Source organism: Tympanuchus pallidicinctus, unplaced genomic scaffold (assembly GCF_026119805.1).
Source record: "Tympanuchus pallidicinctus isolate F22 unplaced genomic scaffold, pur_lepc_1.0 scaffold10, whole genome shotgun sequence".
Lineage (NCBI taxonomy): Eukaryota > Metazoa > Chordata > Aves > Galliformes > Phasianidae > Tympanuchus > Tympanuchus pallidicinctus.
This window is the reverse complement of record NW_026294619.1, coordinates 20,183,654-20,205,789: the sequence shown is the minus strand read 5'-3', so window position 1 is coordinate 20,205,789 and position 22,136 is coordinate 20,183,654. Positions and strand designations below refer to the sequence as shown.

The following is a 22,136-nucleotide window of genomic DNA, read 5'->3' as shown; positions in this document are numbered from 1 at the left end:
TCACATGAACAAACCACATACCACTCTACTTAAATGGCCCAATCTACAAATAGATCAGCAAAGATAAAAACCTGCCTGCCTTTACTAGCCTAGGTAGGACACATTAATTCCTGAACACAACATTCAGATGTTCACACCTGCATTTCCTATCTACCAGTATAGTACTTTCTGCAAGTACACCAGAGCCACACCACCTCTACTGTGCAGAAAGCATCCCAAGTTTATGGAGCCATAGAAATTAAAAATCCATGAAAAAGGGCACTAGCCTAAAAAAAGATGAGATATAACTCTCAGTTCTCATCCCAGACACACCTCTTTCTTCTAAGCCCATTTTGTTCAAGACAACATTTCACAAAAACAAACCCATAAAGCATTTTCGAAACAACAGCTTGAAATTTATACAGTGTTAGTAAAGACAAGAATTTAAATCTCTCTTTCACATTTCATGTAATCTGCCTTACCAACAGCAGGATAAAGTTGAACAATCAAATAGTCTGAGAACTGGTCTAGGTAAGCTTTCAGAACACTTTTTGCACAAACCAGTGCAGTTTATCACCGTCAAGGAAGGTTTTGCCATAAGCTACAAAGTGAAAGCTGATGAATGAACAGAGCATTTACAGCAAAAACAGGGGAAAAAATCCACATCAGAATGGTTCTGGTAAAGTTGTATCACCTGGACAATCAACTACAGTGCTGGGTCTCCAGACAGGGTTTGGTTTTTCTTCCCCAAACTTCACGTTGTCTGAACAATCATGGTGGGGAACATCACTGATTTGAGGCACATTCACTGAGTAGTCTCCCAGTTATGGCCAGCCTCAAAGTAACTGGGGTGGAATCACTTCCTCAAATCACGTATTTAAGTTCTCCCTATTTTTGTTCTCTAACTTTTCATCTGCTTCCACGTCAAGGAGGACTGGACTATTAAAAACAATCACAGAATCTTAGGGGTTTGGAAGGGACCTCTGGAGATCACCCAACTCCTCTGCTAAAGCTGTTCCCTGCAGTAGGTTCAGGGAAAGTGTTCAGGTCGGTTTTGAATAACTCCAGAGCAGAAACTCCACCACCCCTGGGCAGCCAGTTCCAGTGCTCTGTCACTCTCAAAGTAAAGATGTTCTTTCTCATATTTGTATGGAACTTCCTATGTTCCACTTAGTGCTTGCTGTGCTATGTCCTGTCACTGGGCACCAGCAGTGAGTGTGCCACCATTCCCGCTCCTTAGATATTTTTAAGCATTAATAAGAACTCCCCTCATTCTTCTCCAAGGTGAACACAGTCCTACTTCTTCCAGCCTTTCCCCACACAGCAGATGCTCCGAAGCCCCTAATCATCTTTGTAGCCCTCTGCTGCACTCATTCCAGTAGCTGTCTTTCTTGACCTGGGGAGCCCAGAACTGGACACAGAACTCCTAATGTAACACCATTAGGGCAAAGCAGAGGTGAGAGGACCACTCTCAATCTGCTGGCCATATTTTTTTTAAATACATTCCAAGATACCATTGGCTTTCTTGATCATAAGAGCACAATATTGGCTCGTTGTCAGCCTCTTGTCCACCAAACACCTAAGTCCTTATCCACAGAGCTCCTTCCAAGTAGATCAGCCCCCAACCTGACCTGATGCATGCAGTTGTTGCTCCCCACGTGCTGGACTCTGCACTTGCCCTTGTTGAACCTCTTAATGCTCCTCCCTGCCCAAGTCTCCAGTCCGTCCTGGTCTCACTGAACGGCAGCACAACCTTCTGCGTCAGCCACTCCTCCCAGTTTTGTATCATCTGCAAAATTGCTGAGGATGCACTCTGCCCCTTCATCCAGGTCATTGATGAACATGTTGAACAAGACTGGACTCAGTATCATACCCTGGGAGATATTACTAGCTACAGGGCTACAAGCCCCCAGCTAGACTTAGCACTAATGATTACAACCCTCCAAGCTCCACCAGCCAGTTCTCAATCCACCTAACTGTGCACCCATCCATCCCACACCTCCTAAACATAGCCATGAGGATTTTATGAGATACAGTGTCAAAATCCTTGCACTGAAGCCAAGGCACACTATATCCACTGCTCTCTTGTTATCTGCCCAGCCATAGTAGACATCATAGAAGGCTATCAGATTGGTCAAGCATTATTTTCCCTTGAAAATCCATGCTGAATACTCACAACCTTCTCTTCCACTTGCTTGGAGCTGACACCCAGAATAAACTGTTCCACCACATTCCTAAGGACAGATATGAGGCCAATTGTCCTGCAGTTTCTCAGCTCCCTTCCCTTACTCTTTCAGAAGAGTGGAGTGACATTATCTCTCCTCCAGTCCTCAGGCACCTCTCCCATTCTCTATGACCTTTCAAAGATGATAGAGAGCAGCTTGGTAATCACTTCTGCCAGCTCCCTCAGCACTTCTGGATGCATCCCATTGGGGCTCATGTATTTGTGTGCACTGTGTTAATCTCTGACCAGATCCTCTTTTGCTAAGGGGAGTTTTCCTTTCTGCCTACTCTCTCTATCTTGAGGGTCTAGGATTCCTGAGGGACAGTCTTATATTCCTTTCCACTATTCAGTCACCAGACTCACAGAAACATGGTTTTGAGCAACACAGAATCTGAAACTGAACCCATTCTAAAAATTGAAGAGTTTTCGCAATCTAATTTTCACAATTTTGGTAGAAAAGCTCACAATTTTGGTAGGAAAGCTCAAAAAGACTGATTGTAATTCAGAATTTCACAAACGCCACCTTAAACTTATCTATCCCTAAGAAATCTGACAAAATACATTAATTCAGAAATAAGTTAAATAACAAAGTCTCTGAGATCGTCTGAATCCATAAATCCTTTCAAGTTACACACAGGAAAAACAAAACACTAAAACCAACAAGAAACCAGCTAAGCATACTGTCTTTCTGAAGACAAAAATATTTCAGTCTGGATGTTACCGACTTGTTATAAAAAAGTTCTCAGGGGGGATCAAGTTAATAACTTGTTCTAATAGTGCAGAGTTGCATTCTCAAACTCCAGTTTAAAACATACTGCACAATGAAGTTAGAAGTTGTTCCTTCTCCCAGTCTCATAAAGAACATTTATTTAAAAAACTATAAAACAAACAGGACTACAAACAAACCTACAAATACTGCACATACATAGCATGATTTTAAATTTCATTCCCAACTGTAACTCACTGAAGTGGTTGAAAGTTATGCAACAAAGACCTAAAAATCATGGACTTAAGCTTTACTGATCTTTTTTCCTCCTCACATTTTACTTCTTTTCCTTTGACATTCTTCAGATTCTACCCAATATTCCTTTCTTTGCTGTCCTTGTGTTCCTAAGTTGCTCAGTACATTCTTAAGTTTTGGGTTTTTTTGTAGCTAAACTCAAAGTCATTAGCCAAGTATCCTAGCAACTACAGCAAATGATGACCTTACTTAAGAGGGACATGCTTATCATGTTTAGAGTGGGAGAGCTGGTATCTCATTGCTGAAGCGAAGGACAGGCTTGAAATAGTAGGGAAGGGGCCACGCATACAGGGGGAAGGGATATAACAAAAACTGTGATTGATTTTAAGTAAAGAAATATTGTTTAGGGAAACATCTGTGGAAGAACACTATGAATTCTGAGTTTTAATGCATGGTCACATCCAAACAATTAAGTATGCAGCAGTTCAATCTTCAGAATTAAGTGACAGGCAACCGGACCACATTAGACTTACTCAGAAGCTGCCCCTTCATCCTTAATTCTGATTCTGTCACCTCCTTTCCTGACAGAAAAACACTTAATGCAAAGAAGTAGAAAACCAAACAGTTGACTCTGATTAAAATTGTTCATGCACCGTGAACATGTACTTCTTTCCAGACTGAATTCTCTGAATTACTAAGCACATTTCAGGAGCACAAAGCCACACACGTAAAAGCTGTGGGGATACCGCAGCCTTCATAAGGATTTGGTTACTATGCTGCTTTGGAACCCCACCCACAGAAAGAAATTCACATTACACCTACACTAACCAAGCTGCTCCCAGCTCTCAAGAGTAAAAGCACTGCTCATCCCCACGCTGCACAACCACAGAGTGATTCAAATTAATTAACGTGTTCAATGAATTCATTCAGCTGCTGCACTACACTGACTGTAGACAGTAGGGAAAGGAAGAAGGAACCCAAAGTCATCTCTGAAAGTGGCAACAACCTAGATGGACACATGAAGTTGCACCAGATGTAATCATAGCACACCTTTATGCAACTAGGTGTCTTAGGACCCATCCATACATAGTACTCAGGAGAGTAAAAAGAAACGGCACCCAACCATTGTAAAGACTTTCATAATCAAAGAAAAAAACAAACAAAAAAACCCACATATTCTGACACCAACACACACAAAAGCCTGCCTCTGCTCCCAAGTCCACATCAACTGCAGCCGTTGTTTTTTACTACTAGCCCTGCAAATCACATTTATCAATCACTCCATTTGATATTGAAGGCTTATAGTCACTAAGCAATCAAGCTACATGATTCTGTTTTTCTTTCCTGTCAATTTGATAGCATTTAAAAGGAAAATGAATGAAGCAGCCCTTTTGCAGCATGAAAGCATGAGGCACATCCGTCAGTCAGTGCATTAGGGAGTTCAAGTCCAATCAAGCACTTAACTGAGCAGCCATATTACTTTCACTCGAGTAAAGGAGTTTGAGCTCTTCCGAGCTAGTGAACAAGAAACATTTTTTTCTAGCACATGCAAGTTTCACATTAGGAGGGAAAGTTATTTTATTCAGTGGCATTAGTTTTTTTGTTGTTGTTCAACTGTTAATTATCTTTAATGTGGTGCTGCTTTAAAGTAAGCAACACAATGCCAGCTTGGTTTTGCTTTCCCTTCTCTCTCCACATGTAGGTAAACAGAAGGATAGGAATATGCTCAAAGAAATTGAATATTTACCCTAAATAGCCAGAAAGTTAAATGCAGCAGTAAGCTGAACTGCAAAACATTTGACCATTGAGTACTTTAGGAGCTCCTTAATGCTGCTGAATGGCTCAGGACTAGCTCCAACCCACAGCCACAAAAATTCAAGATCCTGCTTGTCTATTACAATGCAGTTTTCAAATACACAATCCAAGAAGTGACAAAAAAATCAAGCTACCTATCCCACTCACATGGGTCTGAGGTTACCACTGACCATTTTCTTACAGCTCTGACTAGTGAGCTCATTGAGTCACATCAAGAAAAGGTACCAGTAGAAAACTGACCTTACACAAATTTAATATTTTTCTGACTTGAAAACTCCCTAAAGAGGCTCAACATGGAGTCAGACAAATGCCAGGTACCACCTGAAACAGGGTGCAAGAATAATTCTTGAATCCAGCCACTCAACCGTCTGATTTAGTCAGACTTCCTAATGAAGCTCCCTCAGGCCACAGTTACACATTTTTCTCACATGGGAGAATACTGATCGCGCAGAACTCTTTGGAAAAATAAAAAAATAAGTAAAATAAAAACGTTCTTCTGTCACCTCCCCAATGATTGTTCCTGCCCTGCACCAGGAAAGGTTGATGGAATAACTTTTTTTGTTCCAAATCATGAAACTTAACTGATTAAAGTAAAATAAATCTAATGAAAGCTTAAGTAGTCTCCATTCAGACACATTCATCATGCATTCATGCAACTAACACAGTTGCATGGTAAAGGAAATTACCAGTAAGAATGCTGGATCTGTGCATGTTCAAGCTGCTTCTGAAATAGATTTCCACAAAACTACAGCTTCACTGCCACCTGCTCACTCCCATGACAACAGGGTGAAGTGGCTCTTTTTGTAACTACTCCCTGTACAACAAAAACTATTAAAAAGAGGAATTCAAAGAAAAGGCAACATAAGCTGACTGTATACTTAGCCAGCAATGACTAAATTGATGTAATTGGCAGGGGAGCTCTTCTTACAAGCTGCTGAGCCATACTACTGTTGAAACATATTTAATGTTTCACACAGCATCTAAAAGCTTCATGAAATGAAGTTGCAATGTGAGCAAAAAAAATGAGTCCCTACCATTAAAAGCTCATGAATACATGCAAGAAACAACAAATGATTAATTTAATTAAGAAGTATGATGAAACAATACTGGCCCCAAAAACAAGCTCCTTGGTGTATATGCATCTCTTGGGTCACTGAGGCAAATGAATTTCATAACACTCTGAGGCTGAGATAGATTTGAAGATGGTTACAAGGAATTTCTTGACTCACAAATAGAATCAAAGGCAAAGCATACAAGTATTTGGTTTTTTGTTTTGCTTAAAAAAAAAGTGAAAGAAGCTGAAAAAAATCCCCATTTAGGTGTGGTAGCTTCATTTCTATATAAAGCAGAGTCAGTTATGGAAAATGCTGTGACAAGTACTGAAAGTGAAGACAGGCAGCTGAGGCTTGATCCAACACAGAGGAAACTAGCAAGGGGAGCCAGCCAGGAGACCTAAGTGACAAGCTACAATAATCTCTGCAGCAGAATGCATAAAATACCTTCAGATAAATAGAAGATTAAATGAAGCAAGGTGACTGTCATTCATAACTTAAGATTGATGTCACAGCAGTAACTAGATGTATCAAACAACATCAGTTACTGCTTTTTTCATACTACTTAAAATAAAAAGATTTGGGAAATACAGGAGAAGAGTTCTGAGCATCAGATCACTGTCCAGTGATGTTAAAAGTTAAGAAGTACCTGAACTCTGAAAACAGCTGAAGTTATTCCTCGGCAGACCAAATGCACCAAGCTCGGCATTTTGAGAGACCAGGATAGCAGTGATCATTTAATCCCAGAGGTAGTCAAATTTCTCCTAGTTAAGCTTCACTGAGATCCTATTGCTGCATAAAAACACGAAGAGGCTTAAGTTCCCTCTTACGCATACTTGACAAAGTGTACTAGCCACCAAATGCTGACTTACCGTGTTCTGCTCTCCACGAGCATTGTCAGAAATACTTCTGTAAGTTTCACAAATACCACTTAATGATAGTTTTTGAGAAAATCTAGCATAACTGCCCTATCCAAACATTATTTAACTAATAGCTTGATCTTCTATTAAAAAAAAAAAAGCTTCAAACAGTGCAGGATGTAGTAGAGTACAGAGTTACCTGCTAGTATTGTTAAAAAAAAAAAAAAAAAAATACAAAAACCTACCACCATGAACCAAGCTGAATCCACTTTTCAAAGTAAATAACTCCTAAGAATTTATGTGCAGTGCATTACTACCTTTCCTGAAGGCTAAAAGGATCACCATAGATGTATAGATATTAAGAAGCGTTAACACTGATTAGAATCTATCTTTGCAGTCATCTCATAGCTATGGAAAGCTTGTGTTCTGCCATTACACATTAAGAAAAAATGTTAGTATCTTCTTTGTTAAAAGCTGCAAGTTTGGCAGCTATATATATTCTCAAGCATTCTGAAACCCTGCAAAAACTTTTACCATGCTTCAAGACAACTTCTCCAATACCGTATACCAAGGGAAGGGTTACAAATATTTACAACACACTTCCTGTTAGAATAAGCAAACACACGCTCAATGCCACTGACAACCTCAGACTATGATTCCCTGATTCCCTTATTACTCTTGAGATGATCAAGAGCTCAGAAAGCTTAGAATTAATTAAAAAAAAAGCTCAATGCACCAATTTGCATCATCACAAGACCTACAAAATGACCTGCCACTGAGTTTCCACCCCTTACACCAGAATTCTGCATCATCCTTTGGAAAACAATTTAATACCAATTCTATCAGTAAAATATTTCAACATCTGAAGAGGTATACTTTCAACATTTCTATTATCCTAATCCAGGATTTGTTGGTGACAGCTGTAGAATATTAAAGAGAATCTGCACATTTTGGAAATCCCCACCTACTTGACATGGCCTATTGTACTATTGTAACTACAATACATAACATCAAGTTGTCATTTGTCACAGGCTTGGCGTGCATTTTCAGTTGGAGAAGAATCAGTAAAATAGCTTTAGAAAAGCTTGTACAGTTGCAGAAAGCCATTCAAATGTCAAATTCATATCCTAAGTCCTCAAGACAGCAGAAGACTGAGTTTCACTACACCGATCCATTCTGTGTGTGGGCATTCTCCAGAAGCACCAACTCAGAAAACACCACAGGAAACCATCAGTTGCACAAACAAGTAATACAGAGGCAATGGCTACAATCAACACAGGACCAATTACAATGATAGGGGTAAAGAGGACTGTTCTCCCCTTATATCCCAAAACGTTCTTGTATGAATTCTTTCCTTCCTGCAAGGGAAAGCTCTCAGTTATTTATGACTGTGAAATTGACCTTAGAAAAGATATTACATCCCTGAGCAGGGTTCAGGGACAGCTTAAATACAAACACTTTTCTCTTTCAACACAGAATGGCATAGCTGAGCATCTGTTTTGCACAGTCAAGATAATTGATTCTGTACAAATCAAGAGGCTTATTTCCAATCTTCAACTGTTAGTAACATGGAAACAAGAAACAGTAGGCTTACAGAGAAGAGTGGGAAAAAACGAGTACATAACACAGACTAAGCCCTGAAGTATCATGATAAAATTACTCCGCGACCACAAAGTCAAGGACTTCAACAACGAGACAGCCCTCTATCACCAACAGCTTTCACACAACTACACGAGTTCCCTTCCTCTAACTCTGGTCCATAAAGCAGTATCTATTTCCTCAACAAAGGAAGTAACATCTGCCAGGAGCACCGACATAAATATTAACTCAGCCTTGTGGAGGAAAAAACACCAGCAACCTCTGGTGTATTAACTTGCGATGCACAGATTTTTAAGTTGTTTCCTTCAGAGGACTATGAGATTTGTGCATCTTTCAGACTAGTTATTCAACTAACCATGCCATCAAATAAGCAAAGCCACTCCTAATCGAAGCACACACTCAGAAAGCCAAATACTTGAAGGAAGTACACGAAATCATCCAGTTTCACAGTGACGTCTGAAGACACACACACACACACCTCAGAGAAGTGAAGGTGTAAAGGTTGGTTGTGGCTTTGCACGTCGCTTTGTGTTAATCATCTCCAGCTTTATAGCATTATCACATTTCATAGCAGAGGATCCTGCTCATCTGCAGTGCATACGATTCTGCTCAAGCATTTTTTCACAGCTTTTGTTACAAGAAACACTTTAATATAAAACTTAACCTACCTTCTATATACTTGTAATTCATAGTCCTTACACAACTCCTGCTTAGAGAGCGAGTTAATGCTGAGCTACCAATACCCTTTTATGCAAGGGATTAGAGCTCATCACTCTGTGAAACAGAATTTTGATCCCGTGAGTAATTTCCCAAAACAGAGGTGACATCAACAATGGCATCAGCATTCCAACAGGAAACAAACCCTATCTGCCTGACATGCTTTGCTCTAAACATTAACCTCTGTAGGTGTTTTGGCATCTTATGTAGTTTCACTTAGGTCTGAAACAATTCTGGTTCAAATGATACGTTTGAAGTAAGGAAGCGCAAGTAATTGCACGTGGTTCAATTGATTTATTGATCTCAATTTATCCAGGTGTTTGCCAACTTTTCATTTGAACAAACATGCTTTTTCTGTTTTGACGCAGTATTTAATTCAAATGCTTTTACTCCCTCACAATCCCTCATTTTCCCCCTTTTTCCACCATAAAATTCAGTCATCCTCATTTAATCCAGAACAATCAAACTTGCAAGTGCTCTCTGGAAGTCACCAAATCATAGAATCGTTAAGGTTGGAAAAGACCTCTAAGATCACTTAGTCCAACCACAAACCCACCCAAACCGTGCCCATTAACCATGTCCCTCAGTGCCACATCCACGTGGTCTCTGCACCTCCAGGGACAGTGCCTGCACTACCACCCTGGGCAGCCTGTGTCACTGCATCATCACTCCTTCTGAGAATAATTTTTTTCCTAATATCCAACCTGAACCTCGTCTGGAACAGGATAAAGCCATTACATGCCGTTACCTGAGAGAAGGGGGCCAACCCCCACCTCGCCACAACCTCCTTTCAGCGAATTGCAGAGGCTCCCTTGAGCTTCCTTTTCTCCACATCGAACAATCTCGTTTCACTCAGCCACTCCCCATAAGACACCAAGGTCTCTTCCACCCTCCCAGAATGAGACCAGCCCTGAAGAGGCATTAACCACGCAGATTCTCAGGCTCTATTTCCTCCCCACGTTCGGTTTTCCCTGGCGGGCTCTCTCGATGCCCGCTCCCAGGCAGCCTGCAGCCTCGCCGCCCACCGCAGCCACTCACTCCCGGGCGGTGCCGGCAGGCACCAGGGCAGGGACCGCTGCGGAAACACCGCGCCGTGCGTACCGGGCACGGCCGTACCGCTGCCCGCAGCCGTGGGGACCCGGCGGGACGCTCCATTCGCCGGGAACCACGTGGAAGCGCCTCTCGCAATCCTCACCGCCACCACGTTGGAAGTTGAATCGGTGAAAGAAAGAGAGGCGGAATGAAAGGAATCGCAAAGCCCGAGCGGTGGGAAAGGGGCGAGCAGGCAGATGCACGCGGCGAGGAAGAGAAAGGAGACAAAACGCGGCGGCGAACAAAGCCCAGGTCCGCCCCGCCGGGCGCCGAGCGCAACACACCCTGCTACGCGGCCACACCGCGGGCTGGGGGGGCTCGGCAGCACCCCAGGGGCCGGCAGAGGGGCGGGAGAAGCCCCCAACCCCACCACCACCGCCACCGCCGCCGCCCTTTCTCTCAGCCCAACGCAGCCCCGACCGCTCCTCTTCCCTCCTTCCCTTCCACCTGCACCCCGGCGCCTCCCCTGTCCCGGGCCCGTCCCGCCGCCCACCTGCGACGGCGAGCAGCACCAGCCCCACCAGCAGCACCAACGGCGGCGGTTCCATAGCGCGGCTCGAGCGGCACCACCGCCTGCTTCTCCGCGACTCCCGGCGGCCGCCCCGCCCCGCGCGCACCGCCCAGCAGGTGAAGCGCCCGTCACTTCCGGCCGGCACCGGCCCGGCCCCGCGGGGTATCGTCGTGCCCGCTCGCCCGGCCGCCCCCGGGGGGTTTCCGCCTGCTCTGCGTCCGTCGGAGTGGCTGCGAACTTCCCATGCGGCCGCACGTGCTCACAGCAGAGCGGCGTCGCCCGGTGCGGCTGCAGAGTAACGATCCTCGCCCTAGGGCGGCTGTTCCCGCGTGCTACAAGGCCAAGCCGAGCGTTATTGCGCTTAGCGATCGTGATATGTACGAGGTTGTGTTAACCAGAGCGTTCCGGCAGAAGGGCCGGAGATGGAAGTGCGTTTGAGGGAGGAGAAGTGAGATGCTGAGAGCGCCGTGTGAACGCCGCTATCAAAGAAAGGCGCCGCTGCTTTTTCCTATCGATAGCTGCTGGCTTCGGCTGTTGGGGAAGACACCGAGAAAGGCTGATCTGAGGCAGTCCCCATGGCAACGCCGCGGTATTGTGTGGCTCTCGCCCTGTGCGGAGCGTACGTATTCTGACTGTGAATGATTCGAAATCGAGGAAAACTAGAAAAGGACAAAAGGAAGATAAAATGGCTCGCACAAGTGGGGTGTAGGGCGGCTTTCTTTTATCATGGTGCAGGACCCCCCAAAATGGCAGTCGCAGCTGATTCCAGAAGGATGTGGTTTGTGTTGTGTTCCATGTGCAGCAAAACTGTCCATTACATTTATTGTTAGATAAAGCAGACTCTGTAGAGTTTGTTCTCAAGATTATAGGATGGCTTGGGTTGGAAGGGACCTCAAAGACCATTGAGCTCCAAACCCACTGCCACGGGCAGTGTTGTCACCCACTAGATCAGGCTGTCCAGGGTAAAGTGCCCATGGCACAGTGTTAAGTGACCCAAATGGCCTTCCGTTACCACTGTTCATTCCTGTAAAGGGATGAGCTGCATGGTGAGCACTTCTTTTTTCATGCCCACTGCTCTGCCTATATTAACGAACATCCCTGTAATAAAACTATTGACACAAAAACAGAACGTAAGTAGTCCAGACTGTATAGCCCAAACGTGGCTTTTGAATGCAATTGTATTACTGTTCGTCATTTCTTTTTGATGTTTTTATATAATTATATTTTATGAGTATGTAAGAAACGAGTCCTTTCTGCCCTTGATGTAAATGTCTACTTGGCTACAGAGAAGGTGTTACTCCATTCATTCAATTAGGGATTTCCACTGATGAAATGGGTGGTGTCTCCATTTCTGCTGGAGTAATGTATGTATGAGTGTACACTGACATCTTTCAGAATGGTTGGGTGCTGTAAATAAAGCTGCAGCTTTTACCTACCAGCTTAGAATCTTTATTTTTCTCGATAAATAAGGAAAATGCCTTGCTGTTTTCCATTAAAGCACAGCTAAAGTACTGCTTACATCTTGCCAGGAAACAGTAATTCCTATAATGGACACAGCAGTACCTACAATGTGTGTTAGATCTCCTTTCAGTAACAAATCTGCTGAATAAGATGCTAGAAACTACGCATAAAGCACAGAATTTTAAATCAAGAGATTTAAAGCATTTTAGTTAATGACTAAATAGAATCGTCTTTCCCTTCTCTGAATAAAAGGAAACAAAGTGATATTATGCTAAGGAGACCAGGAACTCAAAGTGGGAATATTCAGATTTTGTTTTCATGTACTTCTTATATGTGCTGCAAACTTGTGCTTTAAAGGGTAATCTGTCTTAATCCTAGGCTGGCTGGATGAGTGAGATTTTTGCTGTATATCCACTTGTGTCAACATATAAATTATATACCATGGAAAGCATGGTAATCATGGTCAAGCAAGGCAATTGTGGTCATCACAGAAAAAGAAAATGATTCATCATTAAAATGGAGATGTTCAACCTTCTGCAAAATAAATCCCAGCTAATAATTAGAAGAAATACTGTACTGCATTCAAGAAATATGAAATCCACACTTTGTCTAGCCTAGATAGAATATTTCTCTCATTTAAATCAAAAGGGACGCTGATGCAGTTGTGTTACACTCTTGAAAACTGTCATGCATTAGCAAATGAAGAGTCCATCAACATAAAATGTTTAAATGACAACTACTATTAAAAAGAAAAGAAAATAATAATAAAAAAATCTATTCTTCTCCACTGCAAAGACAGATCAGGCTAATAGGGCATAAAGCTACTGGATTTATTAGAGGATGTGACATGCTGTAGGTTTTGAATGATCTATAATTCCTGGAACTCTAAACACCACAATGGAAAAAATAGCTTTGAAAATGACCAAATCTGTTCCACTCACAATAAAACAGGTCAAGTTCAAAACTTCTTGAACAGATTTCCACTTATGCCAGCATTTTGGATCAAACCCAAAAAAAGAATCAGAGCTATGTAGGAGAACTCATAGATCGGTATCAGCCTGTATGTATAGGTACCTTGAAATAATACCAGTAAAATCTTGCTAAAGTTTTAAAATACTGTTTTTACATAAATCACAAATTCAGAAGTAATTTTAAAATGCATTTACAAAATACTGAGGTGAGATAGGCATGTATATCCAAAACTAATTTTTTCATAACTTGAAAGACTGAATAAATATGCTTGCATATTCTTGCAACTTGCCACTACTTTTCTTGGAAATAAACAATCTAACAATTTAAATCTCAGTTTATGAGTAATTTCTGTTCCCTTCTTCTGGTGCACTTCCTTTACTATCTGACCTACAAGAGCTATTCTCTGTTTTGGTTTCCATGCTGGCAAATGGAGAAGTTGCTGGGGTCAGCCAGCACAAGTCTTGAGGGAAGATTGCCCATGGACCTATATAGTTTCTAACATGGTTAACAATGTGTCTCAAGAAGGCCAAGAGAAAAAATGAGAAGGAAAGATAAAGAAGGAGCAAATAGTACCCATGGGACCTTGGGTTTGGATTTCTACCTGTAAAAGGGATTTGTTGCATTTGTTTCTGGAACGAGTTTTCTTCTTGATCAATGTACTGCATCAGTTTACATTAGAATTCAGACAGAAAACACACAAATGAAGAGAACAGTCTTAACCAAGAGAGGGGAATGGGACAGTTTATGTTCTGAAGCTGCAGGCTGCTGCTGTTGAATGTATTTTAAATTGGAGGTCAGCCCTGAACACCAGAATTGCCACATGTGCTATTTTGCTGGGTCTGGACCTTGCGACACTAGCTGATGTTAGCTCAGGAAGCCTGCCCAGCAAATACTTTTTGTTTTCAACACGCTCAGCTCTGCACACTGTTTTCCTGCTTATTTGCCTGAGTTTCAGTTGACCTTAAAAATGAGGTTGGGTGGCAGCCAGGGAAGGGAAGGACTCAGTGGCCCAGCTGAGATCAATTTAATCTGCTGTTGAACCGCATCTTGAACTGTAAGAAGGGAAGAGTCTACCATGTGCAGCCAATTTTTTTTCCAAGAAACTTCAGCACTGCATTAGCTGGAGTACATGCCCTGCTGGGAGGGAGGCACAGGCACTTCTGCAATGAAGCTTTTTGTCTCTAGCTGTCCTTATCAACATCAGTTAAACCAGCCCAGGGCAAATCAGTTTGATATGCTGAAAATACCTGTCAGAGCAAGGATATAGACTACATTAAGGTCTCATCAACATGGAGAGATTACAGCAAAGGATTTTAGAAGGCAAATTTACTGAGCACTACGTATTTCATAATACTGATTTGAGCACACACTCGTGTTACGTCCCAACTGGCAGAACCTGGAACAAAGTCAAATTTCTGAGGCTAGGACATGCTCAGCATTCCAGCTTCCCAACTGGGATTGCTCCAGCTAGGTATCACCACCTCTTCCTCACCTTAATTTCCACACTAGGATGGATGGATTACCAATGGGGAGATCAGAATGAGTTCCACCTTTTTCTTTAATGGCCTTGGGTGGTTTCCTATTAAGCTTTCATGAGATCACTACCTTTTTATAATGATCACTAAATGCAATCCATTATTTGGGAAAATAAAAAGGAATAAAGAGAAAAATAGCCAACAATAGCAGGGGTTTAATTATCCCTGATTTGGGTTAATGTTTTTCACAGGTGGCCTTGTTCAGAGTTAAAATAACAGCTTTGAAATTTAACACCTCAATCAAGCTACAGTTGCTATCAGGATACAATTCACACCTTGCTGTGCTCCTTTTGGGGAGACTGTTTCTGGCAAAAATGGGGGCAGCAATTTACACCTTTGTGTCCCTGTATGTTAAAGTTTAATAATAAAAACTGCCTCAAATAATTATTTTTTCATAGGTTACTTAAACATATGCATCATGTAGGGTGTTGACAATAAAGGGCTAAGGAGGAACACCAGTTCCCTACAGTTTCCTAGCAGTTGAGTTTGGCCCAAGCTTAAATTTACATATTTTCTCTATAAAAGGGAAGCTGAATCTGTGTAATACAAAATAGATTTGATTTGTATAAAGTCTGTAGCATAAGTACATTGCATGATTTGTCTTTGTAAAAACATTAGTGCCTTCTATTAATTGTATAGTGGGATCTATTTGTATTCAGACTTTCATTGTAAATGTGCATGGTAGTAAAGTGCAAAAGAAAAAAATGTGAGGAAGTACTTCTGTAGCAGCTGATATAGAAATAAGCAGTCGCCAAAGGTTACATTCGCGTTCTTCTTTCCCCTTTTCTCTCTTTGCATTGTCTTTCAGCTGTGAAGTTAGCTGCTGCCTGTATGACCAGCAACAGCTTTTCACAAAAAGCACAATCCCAATTACCTCTCCCCACTTTTGCAGTTGCCAGATTTTCTCTTGTGCTAACTTTGATAGCCATCTGACAACCTAGTGAGCTAATTTAGTTCACCTGACTAGCAAATAATTATCCTCCTCACTTTTTTTTATCAGTTTAATTTACCTGATGAATTGATAGCTGATCACTGCTGGTGCCATAAAAGCCCTGCAAACACAAGGTAGGTGGAGGTGAAGTTGTGACAAAGGATGGCGTGAATAGGCCCATACTTGTTCCTTGTAGTAATAGATTGTCTCAGATGCCTCATGAAATTTGGCCTCTCAGCTTTGGTTTAATTTCACTTTAGAGTAGAATTAGCTGCATCGTGGAATGGTTGTGTTGATTAAGTGCTGAATTTCTACTCCTACAATTGACTCCTTGTGCAGGGAATTCAGTGTGCATACTAGCATGCCCAGCCGGTTGTGCTCCACACACAGATCTTAAATATTACAGCCAGACAGAGGATTTAGGTTCTTCAGTACACAGTTTTTATGAGTTATGCTTGGTTTGGGTTATAATCTCCAACTGGATCTCACCAGCACTGGGGTGGATTCTTGCACGGCCAGGCTGGAAGTGATAATTAGAGAGCCAAAAGGCCAAAGGGAAAACGAAAAACGCCCATGAAGAAGCAGGAAGGTGCACTGTATGAATTGTTATCTATAGACAGGAGGGTGTTTGTAGTACATTTATCCAGTGCGCAGAACAAAAGGAATCAGTCATCTTGTAAGGACTGAACAGAAGACAGTGCTTGAAAGGAGAAAAGAAACAATACCTGAAATCTGTGAGCATTCATGAGCTAATGGTAGTGGGAAGGGTTTTTTCCAACCCTTCAGGGAGCTCAGCTGAACATAAAGATGATCACAGATAGGTCAGAAGCAATGGTGTTTTATATCTAATCCCAAAGTTAGGACAGCTTTGATGCCTAGAACGAGTAGCTGATGACTTCTTGGAATCTGTCGTGACTTTTCAAATTATTTTATTTGGGCAGGGCATTTATGAATAGTGCCTTAGCACTTACTATCCACTTTAATGTCTATATCTACAGACACTTGGTACAGTTTTTGAACTGCTACTCAGCTGGCATTATCCTGCTAAGCAGCAAGTTTCTCCTGTTGTCACTGCTGACCTTTCCCATTCATTAGCATCTGCTCTAAGCCATTTCCTGAAATGATATCCCTGAACCTGAGTCAAGATCTTCCACAATCAGGGGAAATTACCCTTTCATGCTAAGCTGGAAGACTACTTTGGCCTAATTGGTGTGAGGGAGAGCCTGTGGCCTGGAGTGCACAAGTCTGCTATACAGTCTTTCTACTCTTAACTGTGTTGCGATACAACTGTTAGCCAGTGGAAGAAGCAAGAACGTGCCAGGAGCCAACTGCATGTCATACTCACTTCATTTGACATTCATTTGCTTATTCTGACAGTGAGACCAGATCCCACAGGCATGCCCAGATCACTGCTCATGTTTGTGTTCTGCCAGCTCACGTCCTCAAAGGTCTGAGTACAAGCCAACAAGGGTGGAAGAACAGCGTGTCAGCACAGAAGACAGTGGAAGGAATAAAATGATAGGGCAAAATAAGAGATGGGCAGTGTGACAACAGGATGGAAAAACAACCTGTTTCATCTGGTATTGCCAAACCAGTCTTTGCTGCTGGCATAAAGATGTTCATAGAATCATAGAATGGCCTGGGTTGAAAAGGACGTCAGATTGGCTAGTTTCCACCTCCCTGCTGTGGGCAGGGTCACTAACCACCAGACCAGGCTGCCCAGAGCCACATCCAGCCTGGCCTTGAATGCCTACAGGGAATGCAACCTCCTTGGGCAACCTGTTCCAGTGTGTCACCACTTCATAGATTAAGATCTTAAGAATAGGTAGGTGGGTAGGTGCCATTTCAAGTCCAACTGTCAGTAGCATAGATGCCTGTTCAACCTTACTTGTTGCTCCACGCTTTTCCTTTCATTCTTCACAAGTGTGAGACACTGTGCTCAGCTGGCTACTTGTTGAAATATTTCTTGTGTAGGTGTCTAGTACCCCCCTTCTCCTGGGAAGCCTGAATGCTTAGCTTAGAACTGTAAAATTTGCTTGCCATGGGGTGACTGGAACAGTACATAAAGCCAAGCTCCTCAAAGCGTTAACTGCCATTTTTGCCAGCTAAATTGTTAAATAAGTTTGAGGATCTGTATGTTGGGGCCAACAGTTGCAAAGATTGTGATGGTAATATCACTGGCAATTTTCTCCAGTTTGCTTGAAGGACCAGCTTTTACACTTGTGAAAATCAGAACTTTCATTAAAAATTAACAAATATTAGATCTTCTTTGCAACTGATAGTCTGGGAAGAAGACCTACAGAAATCACAAAATAAAAATGCAAATAAAAATTATACACTTCCTTCAAACTATGCTGGCTATCAGGGAGGTTCTCAGAAAACAGAAAGGACTAAATAGCCAAATGACTGCCTGCCTAAGTATCTAACTGCTACTAAAATAGTAGTCTTACAGTCTTACTGTTAGTCATAGTTCCACATCCAGTATGTTGCCCTCCATTTTCCTATTTTGTGTAATGGTCATGTATCCGTCAACTAAGTCCATGCACTGACACACTGGCAAGTTAATCCTACAAAGGAAAATAAAATCCATTGCTTCTTGTCCTCCCGAATCATATGAAACCACTTCATCAACAGATCTGTCAACAGAAACCGGTAGTTTATCAGGGTTGGTTTTGGAGAAAGTGTTCCAGTGCTCCCGGCAACAGTCTGCCCTTAAGTGAGCTCAGGCATACTGTACATAACCATGGCCAGACAGGAATAGACCTGGTGCTGAGCCAGCCTCTTGTTGCTGAAGTACTGAAGTACATTTAGTCCTGGAGTACTCTAGAAACCTGCCTTTGCCTTTCACTGTAGCCACACCTGCTGGGTATAACAGGAACTTTGGACCAAGACTCTACTTTTTTTTTTTTCCTCCTAAAGGAAACTTTTTAATTCTCCAAGCTGGAAATTCTAAAAGAGCCTTCTCCCATGGAGGCAAAAATAAAAGTCTAGCAACTTTTAATACGAGGCTTCACCAGTTTCTGAAAGGGAGTGTATGACATGGCTGCTTGAATATTGCTCGCTGATCCGAAAAGGAATCCACTCCGATGTGCACCTGTCTTTAGTTGTGATTCTTTCTGTATGCCTTTGCACCTAAACAGCTTCCTGTCATGAGAGAGAGCTCCAGTTTGTATTTCAGGTTGAGTTGAGTTGGATGCATTTCTGTCTTGCTTGATCTTTTAACATCACACTACAGTAAAATCACTGTAAAAGATCAACTTTATAAAATTTTTTTAAATAATAATTAAAAAAAAAGTATGGTTATGTAATTTACCTTCCCTACCCTTACGGGTTGGGTTAGTTTCAATAGTGCTTTGTAATTAGATTAGCTTGGTAGAAAATTGCTGACAGTGTTAAGGAATACATATTTTCACTGATAACAGCCTTTGTAATGGCTTGCGTAACTATTTACAACGAAACCTGTTTTAAATGGCCTCTCAGAGAGCCAGCGGAAAATATTTGCTTAGTAGAAGTATTCTCTAACTGGAAGTCAAGCACTGTTAATCTAATGGGAAATTACAACGATGTTGGCGTTTATTGAAAGTGATGCTTATTACAGAATTGTGGTGTATTTTTGGACATGATGCAAGTACAGAATGAACAAAGAAATGCAACTTTGTTCATGGAGAATGTTACAAAGGAATGAAGCTACTTTTCATATTCTGTAATTTGCTTTTCTGTAATTATTTTTCCCTTTTTGCCGTAGTTTCAGCTTATTGCCTCTTGTTAAGGCAGATTTCAGTGCTGAATGTCATCCTGAATTATATTTTAATCTTTCACCAATTAGTGAAATGCTCCAGGAGGACGAGTAAAATGCATTCGGGAGTTCAAAAGTGAATTGCGAGACATGGAGAGGAGAGTGGGAGGCAGGACAGCCAGATTCTTAGTTTTGCTGTTTGTTGAAATCTCTGAGCAGTTTGCTTCATTTGTCTGTTCCTTAGTTGTCTAATCTGTATAGCTATATGATAAAGTATTTGCTTGACTAAAAGGGAAAATATGAAAAAAAATCAACAACTTAGAATTGGCAAAACATCCTTCCCCTTCATGCTGGAAATACTCTAAGGGTAAGAGGTGTTAGAGGTGCAATAATGCCCGTTTCATGGAGCATTTTAATGTATTTTATTATGAGAAGTTTATTGAACAAGAAATTATGTTTACTTTACAGGGTGTCAGAGGCTGAGTCTTACAAATAACCTGTACTGACATCAGACAGGCAGTCCTGGTCCTTCTCTTCCCCTTGCGCTCATCACTGCTCCTTTGCTACTTCTTTGTCTTTGTGCTTGTGTTCAATGGCTTGTGGCCACTGGGGAAGAGGGATTAGGCAAATCCCAGAATTCAAGGGGGAAAGAAACATCAAGTCCAGCCACCTACTTGTGAAGCATCTGTCCCTAACCCCCATCTCCCCTCCCCTGACACAGCTCCATGCTGTTCCCTCAGGCCCTGTCGCTGTCACACAGAGCAGAACTCAGCGCTGCCCCTCCGCTCCCTGTGAGGAGCTGCAGCCACCAGCAGGTCTCCCCTCAGCTCCTCTGCTCTGTGTTGAACCAGCCAAAGGACCTTGGCCTGTCCTCATGCATCTTGCCCTCCAGGCTCTTCCCCATCTTCACAGCCCTCCTTTGGATGCTCTCTAATAGTTTCATGTCCTTCTCAAATTGTGGCACTGAAACCTGCATGCAGGTGAGGCTGCCCAACACAGAGCAGAGCAAGAAAACCCATTCCCATACCCAGCTGGCAGTGCTGGGCCTGATGCACCCCAGGGTACAGTTGGCCCTTTGGGCTGCCAGGGCATGCTGCTAAGTTGGTGAAAGATATTGATACTTCCCCATAGTAAAGGCTGCAAGAGAAATTCTGGCATGTTGGGAATGAACTTCCAGCACCATGTCCAGCAAGGCCAGATCTTCTTGTCACCAGGTGTGCTTCCCATGAGCAGCAGCTGCCAACACAGCATCTCCACAGGTGGCTGCTGAATCCCATCTCAAATCACTGCTGATCACCGTGGTCACCATAACACACATGGGGAGCAGGGTACATAAACTAATGCAGGACAGAGTGGCATTGCAGGCTAGTAGTTTTGCAAAAAGGTAAGGATGACCATGGGGCTGGGATTATTGTATCAGCTAATGCAGTTGTCATTTCAGCTAAATCTACTATTAAACAACTGTCAGAACTGTAGCTACTCTTGTCTCTTTGTGCAGTGTCTAAAGGCTCCTGTCACAAAGCATAGCTCTATTTCACTAAGTACTCTAAATATGTGTAAAAAAATGTTGATCAATGTCCTAAGCAATGTGTCTACATTCTTTTCTGAAGCTAGTGGTTTTTTGTTGTTGTTTTTTGTTTTTTCTTCTGGCTCTTTTGAAGGTGTGCAATTAAACAGTCATCATGAACCCAGCTATTCCAACATGCATTCTCAGGGAAGATAAGGTGTTTTAATTTTCCCACAGAGAACTATTACTTGGATGATAATTGACTTGGCATTGTAACCTCATACCAGAGCAAACATGACTGGTTTTCATTGTGACTATTTCATAACAAGCCCTTCTTCTCAAGGCTGTAGCCCTGAGAAGCACTTTTTTTTTCCTGCAAACATTTTTCTTATCCTTCTCTCAGTGATTACTACTCTAATAGCAGGAACATCAAAATAACAGCTGTACTTACACCTCAGTTTCTCCAGTTTACTTTTTGGAAATCAGTCACATCTAAGAGCTTTCAGGTCACCAGCTTCTGAATGGACTGAAGTGAATGGAAGAGAGAAACAAGGCAAACCTCTTTTTTTGTTCCTATTTTTGTGCTTGGTAATAACTTCTGGTGGAGAGGCCAGAGGGTGTCTTAGTGGAGAGAACAGGGGGGATACTTCCCTTTTTTGTAAGTTACTGTTTGTCATTTGCTTTTGTCAAGATGAAGCTAAGAATTTAATACATTCTATCTTTCAGCAGTGTAAAAAACAGAAACTAAAACAATTAGTTCTGACCAAAACTATGGACAGTATACTTCTCTCTCCAGATGTGTTTAATACTATAAATTAGCTGACCATTAAAAAAAAAAAAACACCAACAAAAAAACACAATAACAACAAAGACATGAAAATTATAATGCAGACTTGTCATTTAGTCAACCTATGCAAAAAAAGTTAAAAGAAATGTGGTCAGGAAAAGTACTAAGTGCCTCTACAGTAAGTATGAGGTAGACAAAGAAAATAGTTTTGGTTCTGGTTCAGGTATTAACACCCAAGTGCCTACTAACTAGCAAATTAATTATGTTTACATGGAGAGAGAGGTTTTAAGGAAGCATGTGGAATAAATCAACTTAGTGGCCTTACTTATTTTTAGGGGGAGAGTGTATTTTGATGCTACTGAGAATCAAACAAGAAAGCAGAAAGGTGTAATGTGCA

General features: G+C 42.0%; 1 protein-coding gene across 4 annotated transcripts in view; it reads right to left on the bottom strand.

Moving 5' to 3' along the window:
* CXADR (CXADR Ig-like cell adhesion molecule) overlaps positions 1–11,063 on the bottom strand; it is a 29,458-nt gene extending 18,395 nt beyond the window's left edge. For 2 of the 4 annotated variants that reach the window (XM_052667045.1, XM_052667034.1), the window contains exon 1: positions 6,681–6,783. In XM_052667045.1, coding sequence (XP_052523005.1) covers positions 6,681–6,768 — 88 coding nt within the window. In that variant the 5' untranslated portion in view covers positions 6,769–6,783. Of the gene's footprint in view, positions 1–6,680; positions 6,784–9,158; positions 9,196–10,792 lie in introns of those variants that run through there. The other 2 variants (XM_052667062.1, XM_052667053.1) reach the window with 2 other exon arrangements.
* Positions 11,064–22,136: the final 11,073 nt, after the last annotated feature.